At 51.4% G+C, this 23,931-nt stretch overlaps 6 protein-coding genes across 6 annotated transcripts; 3 read left to right on the top strand and 3 right to left on the bottom strand.

Annotated features, from left to right (window-relative positions):
• Positions 1-503: 503 nt before the first annotated feature.
• Positions 504-5,835, top strand: EJ05DRAFT_506913 (DUF1709-domain-containing protein). Its single transcript, XM_033747870.1, has 5 exons — positions 504-768; positions 830-961; positions 1,012-3,967; positions 4,019-4,734; positions 4,788-5,835. Exons 1-5 carry the CDS (start codon positions 754-756, stop codon positions 5,478-5,480), a joined length of 4,512 nt encoding a protein of 1,503 aa, XP_033605753.1. The 5' UTR covers positions 504-753; the 3' UTR covers positions 5,481-5,835.
• Positions 5,836-7,533: 1,698 nt separating this feature from the next.
• EJ05DRAFT_496128 (uncharacterized protein) lies at positions 7,534-7,833 on the top strand (the record flags this gene model as incomplete). Its single annotated transcript, XM_033746345.1, has 1 exon — positions 7,534-7,833. The coding sequence occupies one exon, from the start codon at positions 7,534-7,536 to the stop codon at positions 7,831-7,833; it is 300 nt and encodes a 99-aa protein (XP_033605752.1).
• Positions 7,834-8,411: 578 nt separating this feature from the next.
• EJ05DRAFT_496127 (uncharacterized protein) lies at positions 8,412-8,988 on the bottom strand (the record flags this gene model as incomplete). Its single annotated transcript, XM_033746344.1, has 2 exons — positions 8,412-8,855; positions 8,929-8,988. The coding sequence occupies 2 exons, from the start codon at positions 8,986-8,988 to the stop codon at positions 8,412-8,414; spliced, it is 504 nt and encodes a 167-aa protein (XP_033605751.1).
• A 296-nt stretch (positions 8,989-9,284) lies between these two features.
• On the top strand, positions 9,285-11,080 carry EJ05DRAFT_506911 (NAD(P)-binding protein). The gene is made up of 3 exons (XM_033747869.1): positions 9,285-9,731; positions 9,788-10,046; positions 10,127-11,080. The coding sequence occupies exons 1-3, from the start codon at positions 9,677-9,679 to the stop codon at positions 10,752-10,754; spliced, it is 942 nt and encodes a 313-aa protein (XP_033605750.1). The 5' UTR covers positions 9,285-9,676; the 3' UTR covers positions 10,755-11,080.
• A 669-nt stretch (positions 11,081-11,749) lies between these two features.
• On the bottom strand, positions 11,750-19,577 carry EJ05DRAFT_482114 (UCH-domain-containing protein; the record flags this gene model as incomplete). The annotated part of the gene is made up of 8 exons (XM_033745139.1): positions 11,750-12,540; positions 12,591-14,770; positions 14,810-14,876; positions 14,930-17,043; positions 17,252-17,380; positions 17,516-17,573; positions 17,843-19,384; positions 19,433-19,577. The coding sequence occupies 8 exons, from the start codon at positions 19,575-19,577 to the stop codon at positions 11,750-11,752; spliced, it is 7,026 nt and encodes a 2,341-aa protein (XP_033605749.1).
• A 1,040-nt stretch (positions 19,578-20,617) lies between these two features.
• Positions 20,618-23,324, bottom strand: EJ05DRAFT_491257 (uncharacterized protein; the record flags this gene model as incomplete). The annotated part of the gene is made up of 5 exons (XM_033745966.1): positions 20,618-20,680; positions 20,739-20,849; positions 20,899-22,074; positions 22,122-23,095; positions 23,171-23,324. The coding sequence occupies 5 exons, from the start codon at positions 23,322-23,324 to the stop codon at positions 20,618-20,620; spliced, it is 2,478 nt and encodes an 825-aa protein (XP_033605748.1).
• Between the last annotated feature and the right edge of the window lie 607 nt (positions 23,325-23,931).

The raw sequence follows: 23,931 nt of genomic DNA, 5'->3' as shown, positions 1-23,931 counted from the left end.
GTGGCGCTATACCGTGCCGTCGGAAAGCCCAGGCCAGCGGGGCGGAGCGGAGATGCTCCGCTTAAGTCCCACCGAGTATCAATTCAGATAATAGTACTCGATCTCCGACACAACAACAACACGCCAAGAGGAAACTTGCTCATATATATCAGCTCTGCTTCTCCTAGCGAAGAGCCAGGTTGTCCATGTTCCACTCGGTACGTTCACTTGAGAATTCGTGATATCAACCTGTATTTTCGTCTACTTATAAGCCATAGGCCGAACGAGATAGCTGTGGAGGCATCCATTGTTGACCCGGATGTGGTATTGCTATAATGTATGTATCCGACAAATGATAGACTATTAGTATACAATAATGCCGTATGGGCGGGGTACAGTAGGGATGTCTGCGCAAAAGCCAAGGGATTGTGTGGTGAGACTCGAACGTCGTTACTCGGCCAACCCTTAGCGCCGCGCGACTCGTCTTGGAACCCGGCATCACATCACAAAGCCTAACAACCCATTCCTCGACCTGCTGCACTCACTCGTTAACTGCTGCCCGCATATACTGAAGCTGTCAATCATTCGTGCGCTGGCATATGCCGCCGTGCAACTACATTTCTCTCATCTATCCAGTTACAAGCCAATCGTTCGCATCGTCCCAATCGCAGCACTGAATCTCTCCGAAGGTGTGCATTCTTGGGTGCACATTCCAAAGCTGACACTCGGTCGACCTTGCATCGCCATTGTTAGTCAATCTGGGTCACTTGTATAATGTCATCTGAGACGGTAAGAATTGGTCTGCATCATCATGGTGTTCTCTAAGCTGACCGCGGCTTTTCTCACTCAGGTGTCTCCGTTGCGCATCAGTAAAACAACACCGATGTCTTCACCTAGCAAATCCAGTGGGCAGCGACCGCTCTCTGAGATTGGTTCTACATCTCAAAGAAGGAACTCTCCAAGCTTCAATCAAGCTACGAAGGTACGGTGGTCGTCGCATTGGGAAGCTGTCGCTTGACTAACACACTCCAGAAGATGATGTTTACCAACGCTGAGTCTTCTCCGTACGACCCTACAGCCATTACTAGCTCCACTCGGTTGTTTTGGAAAGAGCGAGACCCAGCTTCTCCCAGTGGGCGCTTCAACGCCGAGAACTCGTTCTCTTTCGATCGCGAGTCTTCGCCGTCACCGAAACGCAGTTCCATCGAGAACCTCAAGAAAGCCTCTCGGGTAAAGAACAGCAGTATGTTTGCGCGTGAACAAAAGACGGAATACGATCCGACTGCGATTCCCCAGGTCGAGCGCCCCCTGGCTGCGGGTCGCCCTCTGAGTACACAAGTTCATGGCAATGCATATGGTGGGCGTGGCCTTGAAGGCTTTCGTGAAGGAAACAGTGATATCAAGGGACACCAAAGAGGCAACTCACAAAGCCGAATTCCAATGTTAAGCCCTACAAAGTCTCCTGGCAGACTTCCGATGGCTGAATATACAACGTCTTCTTCACCACCACCAAAAGAGAGACAATCCCCCGTCAAATCTTCTCTAAGCAATGGCAGGCCTAGTGCTGTAGCTAAGGCATATGACATAGAGGGGTCGATCTGGTCGGAAGACGATGATACCGCGAAGATCAGTCCCGCCAGGGCTTTACGGCGGCATGCCAAAAGTGTTACCTTCGAGCAAGCACCTCCACAGATCAATGAGTATGAAATGATTACTCCAGAGCCATCCTCGGTCGCATCAGGATCGCGAGAAGGAAGCTACGATTCTTTTGGAGAGTACGACGAGGATGACAGCTTCGAGCAGGCTGGATCCATCATGAATGAAGACAGTTTCGATGCATCTCTGGAAGACACAGATAAGACACCCGTAGTTTTGCCCGAAGATTGGCGCCATATGAGCCCAGATGCAGCAAATACCTCGCTTGCAGATACTTTCGAGGATCCCTTCGAGGGCAGGGATCTTAGCCCAATGCCGTCCGCACAGCCCAATGGCACATCATCAACACCAAATCGGAATGGCTCAGGCAACTCGGAAGGATCCCGTCCCTTGCCTGCTCTGCCCAAATCAGTGAGAGAATCTATTGGGCGCGGGAGACGCGAATCCGCAATTGGCCTTCCAGAGTCTGCCGACAGCTCACAACGATCACTGCCATCTCCTCCGAGAGCCTCTGTTACTAAAGCGGAGATTTTGGGTATGCGTGACAATGCGCTATCTCTTGAAGAGCGATTCAGACTCATGGATGTCCAAAACTCCCCAGATCAAAACAACTCCAGGTTGTCATATGGAAGCCAGTCCCCACAAAAGACACCAAAGGCGAAGAAGCAATCCGACATTGTGATTCACGAAGATTCAATCTTAGGGGATATTCCTGATCTCGGAAACTTCCAAGCCCCCAAGATCTCCAGAGAGTCAATCTTGCGCAAAGTCAAAAGCCAGAAGTTTGAGCATCCAGAAGAAGAATATGACGATGATCACGAAAGAAGTTATGGAGACCTCGCGGATCTTGATCCAGACGTTCCAATTCCATCTAGAGAGGCGTCTTCGAATTTCGATGAATACGTAGGCGATTTCCAGGTCAAGACTGAGCAGGAAGACATTAGTCACTACTCGATTCCTGATATGTATAGCCCCGAGCGCGACCTTTCTCGCTTGGATGATTATGATATGGATGAGTCCGTGATTCGACATGACGTCGAAGGTAGCTCATTGAATGAAGAGGATGAAGGAAGCGTGTACTCGTCTCAATCAAACGCAGTATCCACCCAAAAGCCTGCTTCAGACAGCACATCTGAAGACGAGGGACCTCCAACACCAAAGCCTGGAATGCTGGGTTCTCCAAAGTCAGACGGAACAGACCGCTCAAAAATAACGGGTCTGCCAGACTTTAGTGCATTTTCTAACACTGACTTCGATGTTCAATTGCGCGGGTTAATGAAAGGTTCGCCCAATCCACACAAAGTTTCGATTACAGATCCACCGAAGCTCGAGGCGGCCCGTCAATTCCTGCAGCGGTCGATCACGCCTGAAGATGGCCAAGTAGGTGTGGATTCGATCACAATCGAGGAGCGATCCGCTACACCGGATTCTGTCATACATCACGATTTAGATATCGAGCCAGCCGAGCGTGTATCCCCCGTCATTCCAGAGCCTGAAGCTACTATTAAGGCATCGGGAGGAACGCTCAAAATACGTCCGTCTCTGACTCCAGCCGATGCCGCTGCTATGGCCGCAACACGACGTCAGGTCAGCGGTGAGGTACCTCCTCCAATTCCCGATCGAAGTCCGAGGAGATCACTAGGACCTGCAGAGATGAGTGAAGAGTTGAATGCGCCAGATGAGAATGGACTGAGTCGAATTGAAAGCCTGAGGAAGATGAAATTGGATCTCTCCATCCATGACACTTCGGAAGATCTAAGCTTCGATATGGACAAAGAGTTCGACCGAGTTGTTGAAGCACAGAAGGTACATAAACTATTTCCTTTACCGTCTTACGCCACTTTCCCAACAACCACAGAATGTGTGTCTGGCGGCAAGCATGTTTGCGGACGCCCATTTGGCTTTGAGCATTCAGGAACTAACGTATACACCCGCAAACAGAAAGGATATGTGACGAGAGAAAACGCAAAGCTTGTCGTCGCCAACAACCGCGATGTCAGCAACGAGACCAAAGTCCTGCTGACCTCAGGTTCAAAGTCTGCGGGAAGCAGCCCAAGAAAAGCAAGCCACGAGCGTGCAAAGACTTGGACCACAGAGCCATGGAATGGAAAGGTTAGACGCAAGAGCATCCGTTCGACTTCTGGAAGCCAGAATCGGTCCACGGCTGGTCCTGCACCCCCCTTGCCAGGCCAAGAGAGTGCGGTAAATGCTGGTCTTGACACCCTTATGGAAAATCAAGCCTCCTTGGACGCATTCGAAGATGAACAGGAGCGTGGTCGTCTTTTCGTCAAGGTGGTGGGAGTCAAGGATCTTAATCTACCTTTACCTCGAAGTAAGTATCGACGAACCACTCATTGATCCTAATATCTGACCATATATGCAGAGGAGAAGACTTGGTTCCAACTAACGCTCGATAATGGCCTCCATTGCGTCACCACATCCTGGCTAGAACTGAGTCGGAATGCACCTATAGGACAAGAATTTGAACTTACTGTGCAAGATGACTTGGAATTCAACCTAGCGCTGCAAACAAAGCTCCAAGCGCCACCGAAGCCCGCTGGTACTGTATCGCCAACTAAAACTCATGTGCACAAGAAAACAGCCTCCTTGAGCAGATTTCTTGCATCACCCAAGAAGCGAAAGGAGATGGAGCGCAAGCAACAAGAGGAGAGTGATCGAGCTGCGCAGGAAGCCCAAGCAGCAAGACGCAACCAAGAGCCGACCGCTTGGGATCTTCTCCACGATCGTGTTTGTGCAGACGGTACTTTCGGCAGGTCGTATGTGTCGCTGAAGAATCATGAACGGCAAGCATATGGACGTCCGACAATGGTCGACATCCCTTGCTTCAACGAGTGGACTGTTGAAGATGCTGTGGCCGCTAGCAGTGCCAGGAGTAAGCATGGTGGTGTTGTCACCAGACCTCCATACAGGATTGGCAAACTTACTCTTCAACTATTGTTTGTGCCTAGACCAAAGAAGGCTACAGATGACGACATGCCAAAGTCCATGAACGCATGTATTCGTGAGCTCCAAGAAGCTGAACAGCTCAAAGACCGTTCGTATGAGGGTCACCTAAGTCAGCAAGGCGGTGATTGTCCGGTAAGTTTTGTGATTTGCATGGCATAGGCTACTCTTCCTGACATCCGATACAGTACTGGCGTCGGCGATTCTTCAAGCTTCATGGGTCAAAGCTCACGGCGTACCATGAATCCACCAGGCAGCCCCGGGCAACTATCAACCTTGCCAAGGCAACAAAACTCGTTGATGACCGATCGAAGTTGACACAGCCTACCGAGACCAAGTCTGGCGGTCGTCGCAAGTCTGCATTCAGCGAGGAGGAAGAAGGATATATGTTCGTAGAGGAGGGGTTCCGTATCCGGTTTGCAAATGGGGAGACTATCGACTTCTACGCCGATAGCGCCGAGCAAAAGGAAGGCTGGATGAAGATTCTCCACGATACCGTCGGCAAGGAATCCGCGGGTAGGTCCCGAGCGTGGACCGAACTCGTGCTCGAAAAGGAGCGAAAGGAACGCGAGAAGCATACATTCCAGGGTGTGCCTCACGGCCCTGCAGCGCAGATGCAAAAGGCTCAGGCCATCAAGGAGGCAGCTCAGGAGCGAGAGATGCGTCGTCCAAGCTCGGCTGGCAAGGCTATGCCGGCATCAAAGACAGCCCCAAACAGCCCTCAAAAGGCTGCACGCGAATGTGGCCAGAACCTTCGTGATAAGGGCGACCTTCCGCCACCGCCTGTTGAGAAGGACCACAAACCTCACCCGACGACAGGCACTCCGAGAGCACGAACCAATCTGGACCGGAGAGGACAAGTGAAGTCGATGATGTTTTAGACGATACAACATCACATCACGACTCTTGATAGCAAACGACAGAGTATAGGTTCACGATGGCGCGCGATTTTTACCTTGGCTTTTTTCCACAACAAAATTCATTCCCTTTGTCCTACCTACCTTTCGGCGATTGCACATATTGCTTTCAAACACCATGGACTAAGCATACTTTCAATGTCTCTTCCGATCGCTGTGCGTGGATAGACGAATGAGTGGCTTCTAACCATTTTTGGCTGTATACTGGCGTATCGGGCGTGGAGGGGGGTCTCTTTCGGTGTTGTATTGTTTTTTTCGGTCATGGATTATGAAGGGTGCTGGGTGCGGGTGTGGGTGTGGACGTGTGCGAGCGAGGTGTAATGATTGTTACCAGGTATTGAATATAACATGTTTCAAAAAATGATGAAGTGCCTTAAAGGGTGGAAGACTGAGACTACACTACCATCGGATCACCTGAGCCGCCGTCATTGTTTTGACAGCATAGGCTGTAGTTCTCGTTGGCTCGCTTTAGGTGAATCAGGAGTATGTCAAGCGAATGAAAGCTATCCGCCATGATTCATCCTAGGCTAGGTATGTAGGTGTATGTGGTTGGTGTTGTTCCCAACTTCTCCCTGTGGAAGAAGAAGTATGGAGTGAACGAGACGGAAGTCACGCCAAACAAACAATGTACTGTACAATCTAGACGTGCTGTACTCGTTCCGCAGTCGGGACGGCAAGATGGTCAAAAAATGTTCTTACATCCGAATTTTCTTGACTCTTAGCTCCTTTCTGTTGTAGTTAGGTGCCTTAGACATGACCGTGAGCCGTGAACCGTGACGGAGTGGCCGTGAACCGTGACCGTGACCGTGAACCCGTCTCTGAAACGCTACTCGGACACTACCGAGGCTTTGCGGGGACAGGGGCTGGGCTGGGCTGGGCTGGGCTGGCGGTGGGCTGACGGCTCGCTACATATTGGGTATGGGAACAACAACATCTTGTATTCACTTACCCTGCGACCTGGTTACCTAAACTAGGTAGTTAGCTCGATGTCGGCTCGGACAGTCAGTCAGTCAGTCCATCAGTCAGTCAGTCAGTCAGCCCGTTATCACAGTGCCAAGTGTCTTGACATGCTACTGCAGCAGCAGTCCGACTACGAATCTCGGTCTTGTAATTATACCTGCGACGACGAGTGTGTTACATGTTGGCGGGTGGGTTTCGCTCGGAGCAGGCAGTCCGTGCTGGCTGGTCATCCATTCATTCATTCATATCCATGTGCGTAGGAAGAACGTGCCACTGTGTCCTGCTTTTGTGTTTTGTCTGGAGTGACATTCCTTTTGGAGCTTGGGCGCGTGTATGATATATAGGTTGATGGATGACCTCCCGGATGGGGAACTTGGGTATTCAACTTACCTGACTGACTGACTGACTGACTGGACCTGTATCTGTCTGTCTGTCTGTCTATTTCGGCCTCGAACTACGACTTAACTGTACTTCTGTACTTCACTCCAGATTTCTCCTCGTTAGACTACGGCCATCGCGATCCATCCGACCAGTGTGTGGCGTAGTCCAGAACATTTATCCCCCCGCTTCACCCGCCGATCCAGCACTAAGTCCATTCCAGCCTCCCAAAAGGCTCGAAGTATTTAGTCGTGGTGTTGGTGGTGGTCACGCGCATACAAAGACGCATACAAAGACGCAGACGCAGAAGCAGACAAAAAGAGTCTGTTGCGCCCGCCTCGCATAATTATTCTAAAAGAGCCCCAAGGTCCCGTTCCGAGTTGTGTTGGTTGGTGACTTGGTTCTTGGGACAGTCTGCGCTGGCGCTCTGCGGACGATCGGGTGTTTGATTCACTTATCTATCATAAGAAGAGTGAAGAATCCGGGTTTTTGCGACTGCGACTCCTTGCTACGTACAACGATACTGTCACGACAGAGCTTCGCGTCTGGACTCGCGATACTGCTCGTGTATAATCTGCAAACTCGCACGGCATATACATACATACATCCACACAATATCTCTCACAAACCACCAAACCACCAAACAAACCACCAAACAACCAAACAACCAAACACAAAAATGCGCCCCTCCACCCCCAGTCTAACCCTCACCCTCGCCCTCGCCCTTACCCTCCTCATCACCACCCTCTCCGCCGCCCTCCCACTCTACATGGCGCCCGTCAACGCCCGCCCACGCGCCCTCGGCATCGTAGATCAAAGCACGATAGCGCGCGACGGGGTCTTTTTCGCTGATGCACAGGGGAACGACAACGACAAAGACAAAAACAACAACGCGCAAGTTGTCGGGAGGACGGGGGAGGTGGACTGGCGGGCGTGGAGGCCGAGGGAGGTTTTGGCGAGGTTGAATCTGCTTGGGTAGTTGGGGAGGAAGGGAGGAGGAGAGGGGACTGTGTGATTGGGATGGCTTATGCGGAGAAGTGGTGGTTGGTTTGGGTGGTCTTGGATGGGATTGATTCATGGGATGGGATATATGGATGGATGCATGCATGCGAAACCGATGCATGCAAAACGATACGATACGATACGAGATACCCAACTTACGAATGCGACGAGATTTACGTATTATCTTTGGTGTTTAGACTGTTGTGTACTCATGCGTCACATGTTCATGCGCGCGTGTCGTGCTCTGGTACTTGACTTCAGGCACAAAGGGCTAGTTGACGTCTTGGCGTGGGAATTGTTCATCTCGATTCGATTGAGTGGACTGGAATGAACTATATCGCGCGGAGTGAGAGATGTGCCACGCACTGCTAACACAGAGTCGAGATATCAAGCCTCGTTCCGCTCTCGCGCTTTCGCCGTGCAGTGTGTGATACAATGTCCATGTCATATATCCCCCGTCTTTACGCATTCCATCAGTACATACTCCATCCACCACCCCGCAGCCACCCTACACCCCCAAGAGTCCCGCTCTCACACTCCACAACCACAACACCCCTAAAACCCATCCCCCCAAATCCCCACCACAGCCATCGCAAACGCCGTCCCAGCCAACCCAGCCCGCACAGCCTCCACCTTCCGCCACCGCACCACATCCCTCCGCACAGTCTCGCCATTAACATCCTCCTCGCCCGTCCTCCCAGCCCCCACGCCATCCTCCTCTTCTCCAACCACCACCCTCTTCCTCACCCGCAACGCAAACGTAGGCGCAAAGTCCGCCGTCAGCGTCGCGAGACCGGTCCAGAGCAGATATGGATGCTTGGCATGACGCGGCGAGACGGCGTACGCGAGAGCGAGCGATGCCCAGGCGACGTTCGAGAGGATGCGGCGGTGGAGGGTGGCGTAGCGCGTGAGGTGTGTCAGGGCGGTAGAGCAGGTTTGTGCGGTGGGCAGGGCGAGGAGGGAGGGGAGGGTGGCGGTTGTGAGGGTGTAGGATGTGCCCTGGGGGTTATGGTTGAGTTAGTTTTGTTGTGTTTGCTTTGAGTGTGGATGTGAAGGGCTTGTATGAGCGTACGGTGAGTAGGCCGAGGGATATCGTGCCGACGAATTTGAAGATTGAGACTGCTTTGGGCATTTTGGATGAGGGTGTGATGGTGGAGATAGGACAATTGACGATCGGTGTTGCGATGAGGTTTCTGCCGGGTTTGTATAGATGGGTGTGGTGTGGTGTTGTGTTGTTGTCGTCTGAGGATGCTGAGACGTTGTGCTGGCGAGAGAGTTGGGCTGAGCTTGGAATTGGAATGCAGCGTCATCTCCAGACGTCTGATTGGCTCAGCCTGATTCGCGTCTATTTACTTACCCGCGCGCTTAAACGCTGATGGATGCCTTAACACCGTCAAAGCTCCATTCCTGCCCCGCTAAGACGACATACAACAAACATAATATAATAATACACTTGCTCGCCCAAGTCGATATAGAATGCTCCACGCAGTCGTCTTACTTCGAATGAAGCCGTAAAACGAACATCGCTGGTTTGTCAAAGCCGTCCTCTCCGCGCTCTCTCCGGCCGCAACTTTGCTGTGCCTGGATCTGATTACTTTTTCGACATGCGGGACCTCGGCGCTATTCGGCATGAGGACAAGCTCGCGCATCATACAAAGCTATCCTCATCTGCTCTTCTTCGCTACTTGACACAAAAGTCTAGAACGTCTACGAATCCGCATAAACGACTATCACACACTCTTAGCTCAAACTTCATTCGCAGTGCTCCTGGCGCGTAGAATCTACTCCTCGAGCCCTCATCTCCGTCCTTCGTCGTCCCAATGCCTCTCGCGAAACACGAATACGTCTCCGATACATGGCGTGATGGCATCTTCGGTACGCGTACTCTGCCAATAGAGTAGAAAGACGATTCAATCACTGACGCCTCATAGCCAACAAAGTCGTCTTCTGCACCGGTGGCGCCGGCACCATCTGCTCTGCACAGGTCCGCGCCATGGTGCATCTGGGCGCAAATGCCTGCATCATAGGCCGCAATCCAGAGAAAACCGAACGCATGGCCAAAGACATCGCAACAGCAAGACAAGGCGCGAAGGTGATAGGTCTAGGCAACGTCGACGTGCGAAAGCTAGACAGTCTGGAGCAAGCCGTGCAAACGTGCGTGCAAGAGCTGGGCGGCATCGACTTTACAATGTAAGCCCCCCGATACACAGCACAAGATTTGACAAGACGATGATGAATGAATGAAAGGAAAGCTAAATCAAACACCACAGCGCCGGCGCAGCAGGAAACTTCCTCGCAACAATCAACCAGGCCTCCGCCAACGCATTCAAATCCGTCATCGACATCGACCTACTCGGCTCCTACAACACCCTCAAAGCCACCCTCCCCCACCTCGTCAAATCCGCCGCCGCACACAGAATCGACGGCAACACACCACCCCGAAACGGCACAGGCGGCCGCATCATCTTCGTATCCGCCACCCTGCACTACGCCGGCACACCCTTCCAAGCGCCCGCCTCCGCCGCCAAAGCCGCCATCGACGCGCTCTCCGCCTCCCTCTGCATCGAACAGGGGCCCCGCGGCATAACGAGCAATGTCATCGCGCCAGGCCCGATCGCGAATACCGAAGGCATGGACCGCCTTGCGCGGCCCGAGGATGTCCAGGCGTTGACCAGGCTTGTGCCCGTGGGTAGGATGGGCTCCGTCAAGGATATCGCGGATGCGACGGTCTTTCTCTTCGGAGACACGGGCAACTATGTGAATGGCGCGGTTGTGGTCGTGGATGGGGGCGCGTGGCGAACGGCCGGGCCGAGCGGGAATGGCATCGCCTATCCTGACGCGATGCTGTCGGATGAGGTTATCCAGGGAGTCGCGGGGCGCAAGAAGGCGAAGCTATGAATGAGTAGATTAGTACTGTTGTTGAGCACAACTGCGTTGTTGAGTATACCGAACGAACGAACGAACGAAACCATTTCAGCGGCGTTTTCCTGGTTAGGTAGGCTGATTAGTTTTTGACGTTTCTCCTGATGGGATGTTGAGTATCATGAATGACATCTTTCTGCCCCCCAAAAACCACACATCCAGTCCAGTACACGCAATAACACAACACCTCTCGCGTGTATCCCCCAGATCACCATACCCAATGAATCTCACAAGGCCACAACGACGCCCAGTATACTTACTCTTCTCTACGAGAATTGCAAAGGTGGTGGTAGCTTACCAACACGAGGGGGGGGGGGGGGGAAATCTGGATTTGGAATTGGAATTGTAATTGGGATTAGCCAGGCCAACATTCATGACCAAGAAGACATTACATCTTCGCCACAGGGAGGAAAATGCAAAACAAAGTTTAAAAAAAGGGTTGCTGGGGGGGGGGCACCTCGTTGCCGAATATAATATCGCACTCTGATGCCATCATAGCTAGCGCTCGCTCTAGACTACGCAATAACATTCATTCATTCCGCCGAAGCGAAGGGCGACCCGTCCATCCATTCATTCATCCACCCATCCATCCATCCAGCGTATCTATCCACAAGCGCAATGTTCATCTCATACATACATATAATGCGCGCTGCAACTCTAGCCATCACCACCACCACCACCACCACCACCACCCCTAATAATGCACCGTGAACCTCTCTCCCTTGCCCTCCTCCCAATTTCATGCAAATATTTTCCTCCGTTTACGCGTGTGTGTATCTCGGTTCAACAGAACAGTACCGTAAACGCTTTTGATGCTTTTCGCCCCAAATAAAAATGGATGCTCAGGATAGCAATATGCTGTGCTGTGTGCGTCATGTCATGGCCGGTTTAACGTGTGTACTACAGGTCGTTATCTCCCGCCGCTCCTGGAAGCTCCCTCTCCTGCCACTCAGCACCAATCATTCATTCAATCAATCAATATTCACATCGCCGTTGTCAACGTGGACTTCTACCACTTCTTCGTTGTCGTCATCATCAGCGGCATTGGCAGCACCGTCAAACTCCATGCTCTCGACGACGTCTTCGTCGTGGCTCGGTGACGCACCAACCAGTGTAGGTGAGCGTTCATCAGCACTCATGTCAGGCGTGACTTGGCCACCCGCTCCGCTGTTCAACAGATTTACGTTATCGTCGTCAAAGTCTTCCAACATCCGCGACTGCAAGTCGTCTGCGCCATTATCACTTCTTGGACCGGTCAACAGCATGCTGTTGTCATCATCATCATCCTTTGCCGCGTCGTCACTCTTGTGTCCAAGTGAGTCGAAGCTCCAGCCGCTAGGCTGTGTATACTCGAGTCGTTCGTAAGCCGCGGATTGTCTAACACGGATGGAGTCCTCGAATCCTTCCTCTCCGTACGTCGGCAGCAGCTCATCATCGCTATGACTCGTCGTCGCTCCGGGGGCGGAATCGTGAGCTGCTCCGGCTACGACTAATGCGCTCGACAACCCATTGGCCCCACTGCGGGACGAGTCGCGAGCGCGCAGTCCGTTTCCCGAGCTCGTATCAGCAGCAGAGGTAGAGTTTTCGGACCCATTGTCGGTTGCATTAGATTCTTCGGCCGCTTGGATCGGGTTCCATGCTTCTTGAACGAGATTCTGAAGGTAGGGTGGCCCTAGTGGTTTGTCGGAGCGCCGACGGTAGAACAGAAGGTAGGCGGCGGTGCTGATGCAAGATTCAGGCTGGCGTGAACTGACAGAGGAATCTGACCAACATTAGTTAAAGATTACAAAGTATGCTGAAGTTTAGTCTTACCATTGTACTCGTACCACCTCTTATCGTAGAAGTTCTGTGCGTATGCCGTATAATGACCACCGCCGAGACCACCGTAGTGGTTGTCAACTGCAAAGAGATCATAAACGCAGTTCTTGTCTTCCGGAAGGCCGACCCATTTCGAAATGTCGAGACCTTCGATCGGAAAGTCCACTAGCACGTCAATCTTGTCACGGAACGCTCGATTAGAGCTGAAACGTTTGAGGTGAAGGACTAAAATGTCTGGAGTCGTCCAAATAGCCAAAGTCTTCTCCGCCCGTCGTAGTTCCTTGCATCTGTTACAGTACCAGGCGTTTTCTTCAGAGAGGATCTCCGATTTGGCTGTTTCCTGAAAGCACTCGTCAAGAGTCACGCCGTGCTTCTTTCGCTTTGATCTTGTTGCTCTTTTGTGTGTGAGATCAGGATCGTCAAAAGCGAGCTTCTCTTCCCAAGTGCTCCTGCCACGCATATCATCTGCATCGTTAGTAGCACCAAATAGAGCCTCGTATGCTTCGGAGTCCCAGTCTAGAATGAGAGCTTCGCCGAGGCGAATCAAACGAGGTGGACTTTCCGGGTCCGATGGTAGATCTGATATCTCTGATCCCTGGCGCAGAAGTGGCCTATGAGCCCAGCGACCTCCTTCCTTCTTGGTACCGTCTTTCTTGCTATAAGTTTTGGCGCCGCGTTTCCCGCGCCGCTTGCCTCTATTGCCATTACTGAACTTGTGTGGTTTCCCAACTCGCGTAAAAGAATCGACGGAAGGTAGATCGGAGTCACTATCGGCACTCCTGCTGTTGAATGAAAGTTGTGGAGGTGTGCTTTGCTGCGTCTCTGTTTCTTCGGATATAGAAGAAGCTGAGCTCGCACTTCCGGTCCCCTGAGACTGTATTGACGAGCGTCGACTATCTCGTGATGAGGGAATGCGTGTTGATACAGCAGGATAATCGTCGCCTCCTTGCAAAGACGAAAATCCGGTCTGTATCATTTCCTTTCCGTTGGCTTTTGCGAACCTAAGAGTGAAGAGGCGTTGAAGTTCGGGAGGTATGAATTCACCTGGCGTGAGGACTCTCGGGAGGTGTGAATCCTCATCCTGACTTCGCACTTGTTCGGCGGACGACTCTGTCATCGTGACATCAACGATACTTCCCTCGCCTTCCACCGAGTCTGCCTTAACAGTAGGATCTGTCGTTGACGAGGCATCTTCTTCCGTGGTGAGTACAGCGTCTGAGCTATTGTTTGATCCATAGCCCAAGTTTTCGTCACTCAATATTGGATTTGTGGTCATGGTTGCAACTTTTGCAAGAACTTTGCGGTGGATTTCGTCGTAGTTAGCAGCTTCTTCGCGCGTTATGACAACGAAGAATGGCCAAAGCTGAAATGATCTGTTGTTGTAGCCTTTTGCGCTTGACGCTCTGTGAAAGACTGGGACCAGCATACGATTAGCCAGCGGAGACTCGGATTTCGGTGTATCCTCTTCCTCCGATTTGTCGATGAGGGATCCATATGAGAACTTCTTTGCCTTCTTCTTCGGAGGTGGATAATTAGTCGGCTGTGAGTCTAGTTCATAGATTACAATCTCATCACGGTCTTGAATGCCGCAATCTGAGACAGCCTCGCGATCATCGAAAGTCTTATAGATTTTGTTGCTATAAGTCTCGACACACATGAGGCGTTTGGCGTTCACCCCCGGAAAGCGCTTTGCGATGTACTCCTTGAGCCCGCGAATGGACGCGTTCTTATCCATGTCAACTTCCACGTATATTGGCTTATCGTGTAAAGGTGCGAAGACAACTGTATGTTGCCATGTTTGCTCTATAGGGAGTTGGAGAGTGAGGAGAGAATATGGATCGAACGTGATGCTGACTTTGTCACAGTGTGGGCATACCATGGTATTCTTGTAGAACCCACTGAAGAGATCCATGGCTACGGAGTCGTTACGAGCATGGTGACCTTCTCGGAACTTCTCACCAAGCTCTCTGATGAGTCTCGCATCCGTATGCGTCTTGTCGTCTGAGTCGGGGTTTTCTATGTACGGTTTCTTCTTGATGCGATTCAGATCCTCGTGGAGACCATCGACCAGAAAGCTGAGAAACTCTTGAGAGTCTTGCTGCTGGTATCCAGAAAAGGTACCGGACAAGCGACCGAGAGTATGCTTGAAGTCTCGTGGAGTGAAGGTTGAGCCGCTGGTATCAGAATATATACCTTTCAATAGCTCCGCGTACCTCTTCGCGAGCTGGCCAGCGTGTCCAAGCGGGTTGTCTGGGTTGATTTCTTGTTTATATTGCCCTTCTAAATGCTTGTCAGTCAGGTTGCACTTAGATCCTGTACTTTCATTAACTTACGCAGAAAATATAGGCTCAGTTCCTCGATGCTACGAATGCATTGTAGTGCAGAATTCATGTAGCATGTGTTTCCAAGATTGGACAGACCAACTGTACCACGAGTCTTGCCGTCTCTCCGTGTGCGTCCACGCGTCATTGTTCCTGATGGAGCTGGACTGGCATTCCTACTCGCAGTCAAAGCCTTCGCAGCGTTTCTTCCATTACTGTTTTTGGCGGTCAAGGAAACGCCGTGTTTCGCTGCGGTCGATTTGACATTATCAGAGACAAACTCGCCACCAGCGGGACCACCAATCTGCTCCTCAAGTACGAGAACCTGACTGGCTCCCAGCCCGACTGTGCTCAAAGTTGAATGGCCGTTATACTTGGGATTGGCAGTCTCATCCTTGATGTCTAGCATTTCCCGCTGTGAGCCTTCAGTCATGTTCGTGAAAGACAACAGATCAATTATAAGGTCATGCGATTGTTGGGCGGGAGCTTGGGGAGCAGGGGAGCCACTTCTGGATGTGGCCGGGGTGAGCATGCCCGAACGTCCGTGGGACTCTTCGGCCGTCGGCAGATTCTCAATGATACGCCAGACTTTAACTTTAGTCTTGAGCTCGATGCCAGCAAGCTTCTTGGCCTGAGAAAGAACCTTTTGGAAATTGGCATCATGGCTAGCGAGGAGTCTGGGCGCCTTTGCATTACTATCTTTCAGCGCTGCAGTTGTAGTGCCATATTGATCATTGCGTAATTTGCGGATAATGAAGATTGGTGGTGAAAGCTCGTATTGCAGGTTCTGCTGGTGGGAGCCTTCGGGCGTAGTGTCATGGACATAACGACGTATTGGGGGCAAGTTGTCTTTAATACCGTACCAATCAACAAGCTTATCCCATGCTTCTTTGGGAAGAATTTCGTATTCCTGGGACATGGTGACATCGGGTTTAAGCGGTACATATCTTTCGCCCATCTCGTCTACGAGGTCTTCAAAATCTCCAGCTAAGGTGATACTGGAATTGTCGATTGGTCCAACATCGCCCTCACGTGCTTCTTTCGAATAGTTCTCATCTTTAGAGGGCGCAGACGCTCGAGACATAGGTCGTTCTAGCCATGCCCTCGCAACTGCAAAGCCGACAGCCTTCTCTTGCACAGGCTGCATTGCCAAGGCACGGATCTCTTCGACCTGTTCGTCAAAAGAAGGGAGGGGCTTTTGATCCGACATTTCGCTATCTCCAGAAGAGACTTTAGGCGGAGAATCTCCATTGAAGCTAGTGGCTGATGTGCTCGAGTGGGGAGCCGGTGATGATGTTGAGTCATAGGATGTGGCCGTTTGAGGATTCGATCCATCTAACATATCGACAGAAGTAGCGCGGGCTTGTTCGATATAGGGTTCGGTGCTCGTTGCAGGTGGGTCAGGGCTGCCAGCAGCGCTGACTGGTTCCGGCTGACGGTTATTTGCCTCATCTACATCCATTCCGTCTCTTGCTGAAGGGCCAGCACTTGGATCCATTGCAGAAAACGGTCTTTTGGCGGGGGAAGAGGCTCGAGGTAATGTCCTGCCTGACTCTTGAAGATCCTGAGAAGGCTCGTATCCTCTTAACGAAGCCTTCCTTGGGTTGTCTGACACTATAGGCACAATCTCCCGTATTGGGTACCGTGTTTTGTCTTTACTTGATTCTTCGGTATCCAGTGTCAGACCGGCGTAAGCCTCGCTGGGAGACAAACTCGCAGAGTGGCCGCTATCCGGAGAGGTCCTTGCGTTCTTGGAGGCCTCACGAACTTCGTCGTGCAGATGCGGTGGTAGATATCGGGGCGGAGAGGTAGAAGTGCGGCGGTTCGAATTCGCAGTGAGGGTCGGGGAGGATCGTGGAGAAGCTAGACCAGAGCCTTCCTGCAGCAACGGCGATGAGCTGTCTCCTTGTATGTTTCCGGTCTCTGCAGGCCTGACAAGCTTGCGTTTCTTCTGAGAGGAAGCCGTGGTGAATAGTAAACGCCTACCAGGAGCTGTGAAGCTCCACAGGCAGGCAGATGAATGGAAACACGCGTGGAGAGAGCCGCAGGAGGGTCTCGCTAGCCAGGCGTACAGACGGGGGCTGCGAGCATTCCAGATCGGCTCTGTGGGCACGCGTATAAAGATACTGTAAAGAGCCGTAGAGAACTCCGGGTGAGTGAGCGTAGAGAGGATCCCGGGGTCTCAATGCTCAGTTGAAATGGAGGAGAAGACAGTGAGATAGGTGTCGTTGTTCGGAACAAGGCTGCCTGACAGCTTTTGCGAGCGAGGGAGTGATGATGGTTTTCAAAGGTCCGTGCGCGCCGCAGCAAGGGAGGAAACTTTATTCTACTTACGATGACAGTTGGACCAAACGGCGTTGGGGATTTTGAAGCTCTCTGCCTTTTGCTGATGCACGGAAATATATATGACTGTAGTGACGGTGAATTTCCTCAGGGTTGTATGTAGGTGGCTGGAAGGAAATACTACAACAACGTCCACGCGTACAGCTTCATGGCAGCCACGAAATATAAAAAGCACTCTTAGCTTTGTGTTCTTCCCGCTTACCGCATGCGGCATCATCTCATCGTTACTCTTAGGGGCTAATACCTGGTGAGTACCTTGTCTGTATTGCGTCCGGGCAGACTCCATGGTCACAAAGAACAGCTTGTGCCCCATCTTCAGGCATGTCACACAGTCAATTGTTACCAATAATCAATGCGGGTGAAGTACAATTGTCTTAAGTGAATTTCTCAATAAACATCATATTTGCCACAGAGCCAGACAGGCGTACCATACTCCTGTACGTTGTTCCCATGGTACACTTCGGTGAATAGATGCGGCCTGCGCGTGAAATGTCGATTTCACTACTGCCAGGCTGGCATGATGCTTTCATCCTCACTACTTGGCTTGCCCACCACTGTTTAACCAGGCAAATGCCGACGCACCTCCAATCGGATTGGTGGTGCGAGCTTTGGTGCCGCTTGACGTATTCTCTTTCGTAGGCATCGTCGTACTGGTTGAACGAATCTCACTGGCAGCCGGCCGTTTGGACTGAATGTCGCTGCCCTCACCAGAGGAGGTCATGCTTGTCCGGCGCTTGCCATCATCGAAGAATCGAGATTGGCCCAACGACGGTGATCCAGATTGTATAGATGGCCCAGATGCTATCCTAGACGACGTCTTGACTGGTTTCAAAACTTTGATTCCGGTCTCGCGGCGTTGATAGCTTGCGCTTGCCGTGCCTTTGCTTGCACCTGCCCAGTCCATTGATGGTGTGGCCGTGGGCTTCTCCTCTCCACGCCTCCAATCTCTCCAGATAGCAGGGGAAGCACGCGAAACAGTAGTAGAGGGCAAACTTCCGTCACTGGTCTCTTTGAGTGATTCTGTCTTTGTGCTAAGCAAGCCTGGAATGGGGCGCTGCTCGAGGCTGTGGCGACTGCTCTCGGGGGTAGTCGCTAATCCCTCATCTGATGAGCCACCTGTAAGATCTCTGTCGGCCTCCATCGCCAGCAACTGTTTGCCAGGCGTTCGATCAGTCAGGTTTCTCAAGCTGTCGGCGGAAGGGCCTATTGTTGTGTTTTTGCTACTGGCACTTGCTGTGAATCCACTGCTCACGCCAAGAGTGTTGAAAGCTTGTTCATTTTCTGGTCGAACAAGCGGAATAGACAACTTTGACCTCTCATCGTCAAACATCGTCATAGTATTTGATGAAAAGAGAACATCGGCGTTGTGTGCCCGTAGCACATCGCTACCCAGAAAGATCTGTATAGCCTTTGAGTCTGTCTCCGGTTCGGGGGAGCTAACGAGAGTAAACGTGACAGTGAATGATGGGATCTGGGGCGCCGGACTGGCTAGTCTACTCGAGACTGGATACTGAATGGCTTCGGGCAGATATACAGCAAGTCTCACCTTGCTGACTCCTTCGTCATTGACTTCGACATGATCCTGAAATCCCAAGGAATGGATGAGGCGCGAGTCCAGAAATGAGGTGTAAGAACCCGTACACACTGCAGCATAGAGCAGCGAGTCGTGCTTGAAGTTCGTCGTCAGCCAACACCTGATGATGGCGGGGACAGGTCCAAGGATAAATAGCCCTGGGGCAAGACCGGGTGTTTCAAGCGGCGATACTGTGTTCTGGTTTCCATACGACGTATCGAGTCCAAGGCTGTTTGCACGACCTGAGGTAGCTGAGTGGACAGAATGGCCTGTGGAGCTCTGTCTTCCATCAGACTTGTGCGAGTACGTCCGCTCACTCATAGCGTGTCCCCCAAGCCCGCTTCCGGTTCTAGGTATCAGATCAATCGATGAGCGTGAAGCGTGCGCCCAGCCTTGATTGGCACTTTCATCAAATCGTACGCTGTTCGCGCGTGACGTAGCACCTATACGACGCGGCTCGTCATTCGCGTCAAGGTGTAGGCTCCCAAGCAGGTTGTTCTGGTCATCGTCGAAGGTCGAAAACGGTTCATTGGGTGGATGCTGAAGAGGCACTACGGAATGTTAGCGACATTTCCACAAACTCTCGACTGTACTCATACCCTGCTGCGGAGTACCTCCGAGGACACTTGGAAACGGTGATGAGGTGCCCCATACAGATTTCAACCGCGCGTCATCATCATGGCGTCGTTCTAGTCTTGAGAGGCGGTCACCATGCTCCGACTGCACTTGCTGAAATCGAAGCATCTCGTTCTGAAAACGCCATGTGTCGTTGTGTGGATTTAATGCGTGGCTCTGCGAATCCATCACCAGGTCAAATCTTCAAGAACGTTCTGAGTATGTCTACCCCGTTCCCAAGCTGAACGACTTGTACGGCTCCTGCACACCTCCTTCGCCAGGGCCCAATGGGACGGCCGAGCCGTCCGCCAGATCTTAGAATGCGAGCCAATCTGTATATCTTTTCGCTGCCAGTGCTTTTGCCACGCTGATGTAGATGTTACTTTGGTATCGCGGACGCGGCCCAGCGCTCCCAAGGTCGTTCGAGCAAGTGTAGGTCAGAAGCGCCGAGTAAGATAGAAAAGATGTGAGGTTATGCGTCTAGAGTGTCAACAAGACCAAAAGTTGGTATGTAGTGTTGGTAGAGTCTGTAGACTTGTTGTACGCGAGTGAGGTTGGTGCTAAAGGTTTCGGGGTGAATTATCGCTCGGAGGTCTCGCAGAAGGACTTAATGGAGGCCTGTATATTTGAACTTCTGGGAGCAACTAAGAACGATCAGACCGGCGAGATACAAAGGTTGATCAGAATGTGGGAAGTGGAGACGTAGACGTTGTAAGAAGGTATTGAGTGAATGATTCCCATCATTATGTTAGGTCCGTCCAATGGCTCATTTGGACTAGCGACATTTTACCTGACTAGTGTAGATCCACAAACCTTGCCGAGCATTAGTAGTACGCAATACACAGTGAACGCGATCACGTGAACAGTATTTGAACCAAAGACAGCATATAAGCGTAGCATCTCGGATTAACCATCATTGATACAGTTTCTTGTTGAAACACAAGATTATTTTCGCCTGTTGCTCATAATAACTATGGATATATACATCCACGCGATTTACCCCCGTGGTATACCGTAATACGCCATAACATGCACTTGCGAAATTCAGAATAGAAACATGCAAGTATGTAAGAATGGACGCCTTGTAAATGTGATGCGAGAATGACAATGAGATCTCAATCCTGCCCATGCGTGGCGAGGTACGTAGATCGTTGAAATGATCACGTCAATCAGGGTCTTTCGTCGACCTTTTCGAAATCCTTCATATATTTGACAAAAGTTTTCTTGTGAACCTAGAAGGTAGGGTGTTAGATTGTGAAGACCGTACCAGCGTTTGCGTGGAGCACTCACTAAGCCATAGTATCGTCCATCCTTCAGAACACAGATGTATCTCAGACCAAGCTTCACGAAACACTCATAAACGAGGTCCATTGGAGAATGTACATCGAGCGCAATGGGAGCCTGGTTAATCAGTTAGATTTTAGCTCTTTACACTGAAGCTCGTACTGACCGGATCAACATAATGAGTGAAGTCTGTAGGATCGACTTCCTCCTCAGACAATTCCTCCTCGTGATTGGGATTATTCCACCCAACCCTTGTGCTCATGAGGCATAGACTATTTTCTTCGTTTGGAAGTTTATCGAGTGCAAATTCGAGATCTGGGGCCGGGATCAGTCCGACAAGAATGCCGTCCCTGACAATTGTCAAGCCTCCGTCGAGCTCCCCGGCGCTTTGCAGGATTTCTAGTCGGTCACGCAATTCTGATGCTAGTATCAATGGGGATGTGCTGATGTCGATAACACGGTCCTTGCCAACTGTGGACGTGATATCACCCAACTCTGTCGTAAAGATCGGACGAACCTTGTTGTCGAGAAAGGGATACGAATTCATGTCCATTAGAAGGTCATATATAGACAACGGCTCCAGTGCATCTGCGGTCCACTTTGCTGTAAGGATTGCGATGCTGAATGGCAGAACGTGATCAAGACTACCTGTCAATTCAAATAAGATGACAGCCAGGGTTACAGTCAGCCGGGTGACACCAGTCATGGTAGCACCAGCCGCGATCATCGCGTAGACTCCGGGGACAACGCACTGTTCAGGTGCGGTGTCGAGGCTACACTGGCCGAATAGTCCGGTATGCGAGTAATTCAGCGCCAGGTATTGTACCATGTGGCCTGTAATCCGACCAAGGATTCCACCAACGACCATGGAGGGTACGTAGATGCCCGCAGGGACCTTTATTCCAAATGTGACGACAGTCAGGAAGGCCTTGATTACGAAAGCTATCGATAAATACCAAATGATAGTCGGTATCTGCTCTTTGGTTGGGCACAGACCAGTTCCTGTGTCGGTGAAAGTATCACATGGACTTGCCAGCTCAAAAAGCAGTTCAGCGACAGGTAGTTTTGTGTACCGATTCCAGAAGCTCAGTAGCCCCGTTATCAAGGCGACGATGAACACCTCCAGCAGCGGGTATTGTTTGATGAGAGGAATCCGGCGAAAGGTGCGGGCCCAAAAGCGGCAAGCCTTGATGAAGAGTGCTCCTAATAGCCCGCCTAGAGCACCAATAAAGACAAAAGCGACCATTTCAAAAGCATGCCAGTCGGTCAGATATCGCACCTCGAACAAAACAATCTTGCCAGTCCCGTACGGATTCAGGAATTTCAAAGACAAGGCGGCAGCCTACAAGAATTGAGTCATCGTCGAGAGGAATGCAATGAAAGACTTACGATGCAGCAGAAGAATGTACGAAACAGAGTCTTCGGAGGAAAGTAGTAGCTGACTTCTTCCAGACTGAAAAGCACGCCTCCAATTGGGGATCCAAAGGCGACGGCAACTCCTGCTGCCGCACTGGCGCTCAGAACTTCCCTTCTTTTCCCGTCGTTGTAGTTGTACTTTGGGAAGAAGCGGCAGAGGATATTACCAATACACGTGGCAATGTGTACGTACGGACCCTCTTTTCCAAGACTGAGCCCAGACGCCACAGCCAATATCAAGCCTACACTCTTCAGAACAAGTGTCCTGAGACCTAGGTAGCCGTGCAAGACGAACCCACTCAGTATCACTTTGACCTCAGCAACTCCGCTACCAGCGGCGGCGTAGTACACCATCGGAGGGTTTTCCGGAGAATCTAACTGATCTGTTGAACTTCCATCTTTCTGGCAATCTCCAGTCTGGCCGGGTATGAGAGCCCCCAGATTTTCATCCAGAGTAGACAATGAGACGGCCGAGGGAATAACAGTCTTCGTCTTTAAAGTGATGATACAAGACAAACATGAAAAGACAATACATCCAAGAATGAAGGCAAGATAGCCAACTTGGGACTCATCGAATTGATTTAAGTCAGCCGGGCCAGACCAATGCAGCCATGCATCGCATATTGAAGCGCCCTGGCAGCACTTCTTCTTGCTGTAGTACCAGGCAGTCGCACAGTGGCCGGATTTGTAGTCGAATAGTGTGCTCTCTGTAACGTTGACAAAATATGCAAAGATTGCAGTCAGAATACCGATCAGCAATACCAGAAGCCAGCCGAGGCCGCCATCAGTCCAGGCCAATATTCGACCACGGAAGTCTTTTCGGCTGCGTAGTGCTTTTACTCGGTAGGCGTCGGCGATGCTGTCATGGACCCAATCGGTGGACGTGAATTGATCGTACCAGACCCTGTGGTCTTTCCAAAAAGACCTCGGCTCGTGTATGCTGCTGTCTGTGAATATGAGCAAGCGTTAGCATGATGCCTGACAAGCTCCGACGATGGTAATGCTGTCTATTCTATACGTACCAAGACCAAAACGCCTGTCCGCGCCCCCGAGTGCGTTGACTAAACGCATACTAAACGATCCTCTGCGACTGTGTCTAGGATTCCTGAACTGATTTTGTCTGTCTCCAAACCCTCTAGGCGAGCCCGGTGTGGTGTCGGGGATACTGGCCGGCATACTGGCGTAGGACCGGGTATCAGTCCTACTCAGTAGACCTGTGCCTTCGTCTGCCATATCGTTGAAGCCTCGATCAGTCTGGCTGCGCAGTAAGGACCGTCTGGATAGCTGTGGAGATATAGGCGCGTATGAGGGTGAGGCCGGATCATTGTTACTACTGCTGCCGCTGGAGGAGGGTTCTTGAGACCCAGGTAAGTGAAGGGTGCTATGCGGAGGTCGTGGAGGCATGAGGCGCGTCGTCTGACGTTGAAGGGAAAGGCTGAGGCCTGTTTGATGTCAGCAACGATCAAGTGTATGCAGATAGCATGCGAAACAGCACGCTCATTAATTAGTGGGTCTATGTCACACGCTGAGAGCCACGTACCAAAACCCCATAGTCCACCCTAATTTGCTGGATGGTCTGGAGACGGTCCGATTTGACACTCAGGCCAACTGTAGGTATATTTGGTATTATGAAGAGGACAAGGGGGGCCAAGATTTGTACTGTCTATCACCTGGACCCGATGCGGCGGGGTGGTCGCTCGGAGGTGTTTGAGGCGCGGCCCTACCTTAGTTACGTTAGGAGGTGAGCATTAGGACCGTGACCCGGTCGCGTGTCCCTTGATGA

The sequence above is a fragment of the Pseudovirgaria hyperparasitica genome (genome assembly GCF_010093815.1).
Source record: "Pseudovirgaria hyperparasitica strain CBS 121739 unplaced genomic scaffold EJ05scaffold_1, whole genome shotgun sequence".
Lineage (NCBI taxonomy): Eukaryota > Fungi > Ascomycota > Dothideomycetes > Acrospermales > Acrospermaceae > Pseudovirgaria > Pseudovirgaria hyperparasitica.
Note: the sequence above shows the minus strand (reverse complement) of the source record. Positions and strands in the feature narration are given on the sequence as shown.

Coding starts and splice junctions, on each gene's coding strand:
- EJ05DRAFT_506913 (XM_033747870.1), top strand. Junction 962..1,011: donor GCTTCAATCAAGCTACGAAG/GTACGGTGGTCG, acceptor AACACACTCCAG/AAGATGATGTTTACCAACGC. Junction 3,968..4,018: donor TAATCTACCTTTACCTCGAA/GTAAGTATCGAC, acceptor CCATATATGCAG/AGGAGAAGACTTGGTTCCAA.
- EJ05DRAFT_506911 (XM_033747869.1), top strand. CDS start 9,677: ATGCCTCTCGCGAAACACGAATACGTCTCCGATACATGGCGTGATGGC. Junction 9,732..9,787: donor ATGGCGTGATGGCATCTTCG/GTACGCGTACTC, acceptor GACGCCTCATAG/CCAACAAAGTCGTCTTCTGC. Junction 10,047..10,126: donor GGCGGCATCGACTTTACAAT/GTAAGCCCCCCG, acceptor CAAACACCACAG/CGCCGGCGCAGCAGGAAACT.